Source organism: Arachis ipaensis, chromosome B04, assembly GCF_000816755.2.
Source record: "Arachis ipaensis cultivar K30076 chromosome B04, Araip1.1, whole genome shotgun sequence".
Lineage (NCBI taxonomy): Eukaryota > Viridiplantae > Streptophyta > Magnoliopsida > Fabales > Fabaceae > Arachis > Arachis ipaensis.
The window spans coordinates 32,156,143-32,164,303 of record NC_029788.2 but is presented as its reverse complement, the minus strand read 5'-3'; the positions used below and the strand labels follow the sequence as shown (position 1 = coordinate 32,164,303).

At 40.9% G+C, this 8,161-nt stretch overlaps 1 protein-coding gene across 1 annotated transcript; it reads left to right on the top strand.

The window, feature by feature from the left end:
• On the top strand, nt 1–1,745 carry LOC110270599. The gene is made up of 2 exons (XM_021120164.1): nt 1–219; nt 505–1,745. Exon 2 carries the CDS (start codon nt 1,150–1,152, stop codon nt 1,648–1,650), a length of 501 nt encoding a protein of 166 aa, XP_020975823.1. The 5' UTR covers nt 1–219; nt 505–1,149; the 3' UTR covers nt 1,651–1,745.

Here is an 8,161-nt window from a genome sequence, read left to right as displayed (position 1 = left end):
CCCTGTAGTGGATTATGTGTATAGTGGTGTGTCTATATATACCGCGTGAGGCTGTAGCGGAAATCATTTGAGTTATTTTGGAAAGAAAGTTAGGGAGAGAAAGTAGAGAGAAGGGAGAGAAAATTTAAAATATTTGAGTGGTTTGGAAGAATGGAGGATGAACGGCGGTTGTACCGGCTCGACGGCGTTGCTCACGTAGCCGGAACCATCGATGCAGAGGTAAGTATCTGTATTTCCGAACACTATTTTAATAAATGTATATTTTATTCAATATTAAGGAAGTAATTCATTAATTAGATAGATAGAGACTTAGTTTAGGTTTTGGTTTGTAAATGAAAATTTGAAATATAAATTTTGACATCTAACATTTAATAGTGAAGGTAGAGAGGTAAATTAGTAATTTCAAAACCCAAGTAGCTTAAGACTAGAGATACAAGCTATAGTTTGGTTGTTGATGTTATTGTTAGAAATTATTTAAGGTGTTCTTTATTTCTGAAAATGCAGCCAACCCGATGTGTGTATAGCGTCCGTAGGCAACAGAATATGCCGTTACAGGATAGGATCATACCTTACTTAGAGAGGGCTGGGTTGTACCACCTGGCTAGGCTGAACGCGCATTGGTTCTGGTTGGATGAACCTCTGGTCAGCGCATTTATTGAGAGGTGGCGGCTTGAGACCCACACTTTCCATATGCCATTCAGAGAGTATACTATCAGATTGTTTGGGAGCCTTACGCTTCGCTGGACATACTGGCAGTCATCCATCCGGAGATACTGATCGAGGAGCACAGCCAGTTATGGCGGGCTGTCACCAGCTTGATCTACTTTGCAGTTATTGAGTGGCATCAGGTAGACAGGGTCTTCTCACAGCTAGGGGGCATACAGCATTTGCCTGAGCCAGTGCTCAACATAGAGTATCTTCAAAGTAAGGACTGCAGGGGTGGACTGGCGCTGGCTAGATGACATGATGCAGGAGGAGCACGTTGGTGGTGATGACGGAGGCCAGGCAGATCATCGCCTTCGTCGATCTTCTGCTAGACGACGGGCTGCTCGTGGTGGAGGAGCACCTCCCGTCCACCACGATGACGAGGCAGGATCGTCCCGTTAGCACCCTACAGACGCTCATGCTGGTGGCACCGCAGAGGCTAGTATGGGTGGTACACTTTTTACCCACGTATCTAGCTCTCAGGTACTACATGGGTGTAGCACACAGCTGTTAGCCGATCTTGCTACCACTTCTTTCACCATGGATTTGGACGATCAGTTGGGTGGACCCCAGTTCTATGCGGATTTTGCTGAGATCATACGGGGTGACGACGTTCATCAGTACCAGAGCCCGATTCCAGGCGGCCCTTCAGACCCTACGGAGTATAGGCCACAGCCAGCGGATATGGCTGAGACCCAGGTTCCTGAGACCCAGCTCCCGGTCGACTTGAATGAGCCTGCAGGCAGCCCGTACGACACTTGGTTCGGGATGGGGGGACGCCACCATCTGCATTTGGAGTTGGGGCACAGGAGGCTCGGCTGGGAGATCGACGAGCGGCTAGGGTTAGGCGTCCGACTCGATGTGGCACAGTCTCGCACCTACTTGGTCCATTCGGAGGCGACCATGATGTTGACGGTGACCAGCAGTAGCGTCCGACTCTCTTAATTTCCGGCAGTTATCCATGTATGAATTATGACTTATTTATTTTCTGTTAGGGTTAACGACTTGTGACAGTTATATCTGTATTAGTTATGTAGTAGTTATACTTGTATTATTTTTGTACGAGTTACTGCGAATGACGATTGTATTTTGTATCAATTCGTGCTATTTACATCATGGGTTTAAACCCTAACATAAAAACACCACTATACACATAATCCGCTACAGGGTGTAGCGGATTATGCATAAACGCCACTTGGTCATAAACCGCTATAGGGTGTAGCGGTTTATGAGTAACCTCGCCCTGAACGTAATCTGCGAGACCCTGTTGCGGATTACGTGCAATTAAATTCCGCTGCAGGGTGTAGCGGATTATATATAGTTGCGTTTGTTGCATTTGCGTTTGGAAATTGCCAATATTGTATTTGCGTAAACGTTTTCCTCAATCATTTTATATGTGTAAATTGCCCTATAAAATATAGGCAGCTATTCCAAAGATGTCAAAAACATCTTCTTTGATCTTTGTTTAAAAAATGTGACATATTTGTTTTGTCACATTTTTATAGTATATGAAAATCAAGCCCTATAATCTATCATTCAATGGTCAAAATAAAATATCTTTATATAAAGATAATTATAAAATCTTCGTAAGAGTATCCACCTAAAATATATCTTAAAAGACAAGTATTGAAGAGTGTGTAGTTAATTTTTAGAGTACATATAGTCTTTTTCTATGAAGTATGGAACTTCGTTGAGTTGTTGTGTCTGTATGTCGGACACATTTAGGACACGACATTTACTGACGCTCGCCGACATGCGTGTCAGGCTGTCAGCTGTGTCCAACCGTGAGTATTTTAAAAAGTAAAAAATTCTTGGACACACCTAATATCATCTCGTGTCAGCATGTCCAATCTTATTCTTAACATATATTCTTGAAAATAAATTTAGATATAGTATATATTATTATTTATTAAAGCAAAAAATATTTTAAATATTTGATATAATTAAAATAAGACGTTAAAAATAATTAAAAAAATTAATTTATATTTTAATATCAATAAAATATCAAAATATCATTACGATTTATATAAAAAATACTTTATATTTTATATGTATGCGTGTCCCCGTGTCTTATAAGATTTTAAAATTCGCGTGTCAGGGCGTCCCGTGTCGTGTCCTTGCATCATAGGTCTTTTTTATTAATAAAATAAAAAAATAAGGAAAAAATCCTCTAAAGTGACAATGTTAGTAAAGTGGTAAAGTGATGCTTTAATCACCTTTGAATTTGTAACATTTATTATGTGTGAGTCCCACTATCTTAATTTAATGGTAATTAATGGTGTACTTTTTTCTCTAAAGTGACAATACAACTTTAGAGGATCCAGATCCAAAAATAACAAAAATATAATGTACACACAATTATAATACTATTTCTTCCAAAGTTTAAGCAAATTGAAACAAGTAATTAATATGAATAGTTATATCTCTAATATGCTCTTTTAAACAAGAGGTTTTTTTTGTTTGCTTGATTTTTATATAGATATTCTTTTCTTATTTTATTTATCTTATGCTCTGATATTATGTCATGATATTATTTTTTTTAAAAATTTAATTTATTTTTAATGTATATTTTATATTTTAATATATATTTTATACTAATAATTGATTTTAATGACTAGTTTTAACGTATATCTAATATATTTAAAAGAATAAATTATCACTTTTACAATGAAATATTTGCACGCCAATCAAAATAGATAGTTCGTTGATTAATTTTGTTAAACTCACCCAATTTATAATGCATATCAAGTTAGGTTTATTGGTGCTCAAATTTTAATAATTTACTTTTAAAACTTGTTTTATGAGTTTCTGAAGACAAAAATATAAGCTTTTAGTTACGTATTAGAAGGCGAAAAGAGAAGTGAAATTATATTAATTTAAAATCTGAACTTCTAAGTAAGTAGATTTTTTAATTATAAAGTCCTTATTTTCATTTTTTTTAGTTCTTTGCTGATGTGATTTTTTTTTAAAATCCGTGGTCGTAAAATTGCATTTGAATTTTCAAAGGAAAAATATTAGGGCAGCAACTTTTGTGATTTGTAGCCATCAAATAGCCATCAATAATGGTTTTAATGGTGTGAGATTGGTGTGAGATTTCATCCAATAGCTCACTTTTCTTTACTGGTTACATGCTGGCCAAAATTTAACAGAGCTCCCCTACACTTTTTCTTTTCAAAATTCATCAATAATTTTGCAGGTTTAGCCTTAAAAATGGCGAAAAAAAAACCAAATGCTAGCTTTTACAAGGGACGAGAACGAAGAAACAGCTTTGCATCTGTTAGCTAGAAGCTCCTTGGAATCTTGTTGTCAAGGTTTAGAACACCAAGACCACATTATCAACCCTGGTAAATCCTTATAAATATTGAAAATTTAATTACGACAATGTAGATAGGTTCCAGTGTTGTTTAGTTGTTATTTTGAACAACATCACTTTATATCACAGGCATGAAGCGACAAGTGATTTTTCAGCTAGTTAAATTTCTGTGGCAGACGTTTATCTTCGAGAGTTCTTCAAAAGATGAGATATTCGAATTCATAAGAAACCCTCCTCATTTGTTATTTGATGCTGTAAAAGTTGGTAACTTTGGATTCTTATAAGAGCTTATTAGTGCGTATCCAAGCTTGATATTGGAAAAGGATAGCAGAGACCAAACTATAATTCACGTAGCAGTTACGAATCGCCATGCAAGCATCTACAATCTCATTCGAGAGATTGGTTCTCAAAAGGACATCATAGCAACTATGACGGACACAGAAGGAAATACTCTGTTGCATTTGGCTGCTAAAAGAGCACCGGAAAGTCAACTTGAATTGGTATCTGGAGCAGCATTCCAAATGTGCCTTGAGTTAGTATGGTTCAAGGTATTAGTAAGTCAAAACATTTACAGTATGTTTTGCTATTTTATTTTGTGACGCCTAAACTCCGGAAATGATATTTTAAAATTTGTATTATCCAAAAGAAAAAGTCTAAGAGAGAGCATTTTTATTAAAATTTGACCAGTATTTAATTATAAAAAAAAATGAGTAATTTTATACTATTAGATATCATCTCACATCATTAAAAATATTGATAATGACTAATTATTTTATTTTTTATAAATAAAAAAAGTTTGTATTTAATGAACNNNGCAAATGCATTGTTTCTATATTTTATGTAAACCGCTACTGGCAGTAGCGGTTTACGTGTGAGTGTGTGTGTGTGTAAACCGCTACTGGCAGTAGCGGTTTACGTGTAAGTGAGTGTGTGTAAACCGCTGCTGCCAGCAGCGGTTTACGTGAGTGTGTGCGTGTGTGTAAACCGCTACTGGCAGTAGCGGTTTACGTGTGTGTGTGCGTGTGTGTAAACTGCTACTGCCAGTAGCGGTTTACGTGTGTGTGTCTGAATGGGGCTGCCTATATAAACCATAGAGGGACCAAATGTGAAGAAGTAGAGTGTTATTCACAAATGGAGGGAGAGGATAGTTTTGTGGCTCTGGTTCACTGCTCTGGAAAAATTCAAAAGAGCAAAAGACATGGTGTAAAATTCACAGATAGAGAACCGCTTAGTGTTTTTATCCGATCTTCGAATACGTTGGCGGAGATTAAGCAAAGCATATTACGGAAGCTCGGTGTGTGTGGGACGAAGTGGGTAAAAAAATTATTTTACAAGATTCCCATTGATGTTGTCTCAACTGGTGTGAGATATGAGACTTTCGTGATCGGGTCGGATGAAGACTTGCATGTCTTGTTTCACTGCAGGCGTAGTTTTCCGGAGGTGAGGGTAACTGAGCTGTTTGCAAAGTTGGAAGATGGTGTGGATAGCTCAGGGGCATCGGCCCCTAATCCTCAGTCGATCCCAGCCGGTGGTGCTTCAACATCGATGCCTGTGGTAGCAGTGGCAGTTCCGAATCCGGAGCCCGAACGTGCTGGGGCTGTTCATGCATATGTTGGTCCTGTTGTTCCTGATTTTGAATGCGATGCCGGACCGGATCGGGTTGAGAATGCACTGTTTGACGATGATTTGGATGAGGAGCCTGTCGATATTGGTGGGGACAGTGATGATGATATTCCAAGAGGCGGACGTTCAGCCCATGGATGTTCCGGTTCTGCAACACAGGAGTACCCTCCCCACCTCTCTTCTTTGAACTTGGAAGCCATCGGCCAACAGCAGAATGTTGATGCAACATTCGAGGGGCAGGGGATGCATGATGGGACAAATATGTCTGAATTTCAGATTGGCCAATCCTTCCAGAGTAAAGAGGAAGCCGTGTTGAGTGTGAAGGATTACAGTATTCGGCGTGGAGTTGAGTACAAGGTTATGGAGTCCAACAACCTGAAATACCAAGGGAGATGCAAGGAGTTTGGTAACGGGTGCACGTGGTTGATTCGGATAGTCATGCGAAAAAGGAAGGGCACATGGGAGGTTAGGAGGTACAACGGTCCGCACACGTGTATGGCCACATCGATATCAAGCGACCACAAGCAGCTTGATTATCATGTTATCTGTGCGAGAATCTATCCATTGGTTCGAGCTGATGCGTCGGTGTCTATTAAGGTGTTGCAAGAGGCCACGGAGGCGACTTATGGATTCATGCCTAGTTATCGGAAGGTGTGGTTGACGAAGCAGAAGGCAGTAGCGCAAATATATGGTGATTGGGAGGAGTCATATGCAGATCTGCCTCGGTGGATCCTTGGAGTCACATGCACGATGGAAGGTTCGATTGCTCTATTGAAGACGTCCCCGGTTAGGGTGGGTGACCAAGTTGACGAGGATAGAGTTTTCTTTCATCGGATGTTCTGGACGTTTCCTCCGTGTATTGAGGCTTTCCGCCACTGTAAGCCGCTGATAAGCATCGACGGCACACACCTGTATGGCAAATATGGCGGGACGTTGTTGTTGGCGATCGCACAGGATGGTAACTCGAACATTTTGCCTGTTGGGTTTGCACTTGTGGAGGGAGAGAACGCAGATTCTTGGTCGTACTTTCTATCGAACCTTAGAAGGCATGTCACTCCACAGCAAGGTATTCTCGTGATCTCTGACAGACACAACGGCATCAAGGCTGCATTAGAGAGCCCCGATAGTGGTTGGCAACCCCCCCATGCTTATTGGGCATTTTGTATTCGGCATGTTGCTGCAAATTTTGCCCTCACTTTCAAGGGGCAAGATGCGCGGAGGTGGTTGGTAAATGCCGCGTATGCGAAGACGGAAGCAGAATTTGACTATTGGTTTGATATAATGAGGACGGAGAACCCGGCCATGTGTGAATGGGCAAACAGAATGCCTTATGAGAGGTGGACACAGCCCGTGTATTGAGGCTTTCCGCCACTGTAAGCCGCTGGTAAGCATCGACGGCACACACCTGTATGGCAAATATGGCGGGACGTTGTTGTTGGCGATCGCATAGGATGGTAACTCAAACATTTTGCCTGTTGGGTTTGCACTCGTGGAGGGAGAGAACGCAGATTCTTGGTCGTACTTTCTATCGAACCTTAGAAGGCATGTCACTCCACAGCAAGGTATTCTCGTGATCTCTGACAGACACAACGGCATCAAGGCTGCATTAGAGAGCCCCGATAGTGGTTGGCTACCCCCGCATGCTTATCGGGCATTTTGTATTCGGCATGTTGCTGCAAATTTTGCCCTCACTTTCAAGGGGCAGGATGCGCGGAGGTGGTTGGTAAATGCCGCGTATGCGAAGACGGAAGCAGAATTTGACTATTGGTTTGATATAATGAGGACGGAGAACCCGGCTATGTGCGAATGGGCAAATAGAATGCCTTATGAGAGGTGGACACAGCATAAGGATGGTGGGAGAAGATACGGTCACATGACCACCAACATCTCTGAGTGTGTGAACTCTGTCTTGAAGGGCACAAGAAACCTCCCGGTGACGTCTTTGGTTAAGTTGACATATCTCCGGGAATTAAATTTCAGGTAACTAGGCATATCTATAACTAACCAAGAAAAACTAAAAACACTAAACCAAGATTAGTGAACTAACATCCTAGCATGCGAACCCTAAATTCAGGATACAACGACTAATCTATAAATTCTAATTCTTCTACCTAACCTACCGTTTTTCTAACTAAGATATGCAAAGACTAGAAAAAAAAATAAATATTAACTAACCTCGTCACCAATAGAACCGGCAATATGCGCAACGCCGTTCAGTCGGTACAGGTTCCCGCCTGCCATGATAACTCGCCAGAAGTCGCCGCTGAGGAACCTCGGGCCCGCTCACAACTTGCTCTGACTTCTCTCTACAATTTCCTCTCTCTAGAAAACTCCTCAAACCTTCTAAACACATAATCCGCGGCTGCAACCACGGTTTATATAGGCAAACCATCACACGTAAACCGCTACTGACAGTAGCGGTTTACACACACGCACACACACACGTAAACCGCTACTGCCAGTAGCGGTTTACACACACGCACACACACACGTAAACCGCTACTGGCAGTAGCGGTTTAC

Excerpts from the sequence above, each read along its gene's own strand:
- LOC110270599 (XM_021120164.1), top strand. The coding sequence starts at position 1,150 with ATGGGTGGTACACTTTTTACCCACGTATCTAGCTCTCAGGTACTACAT.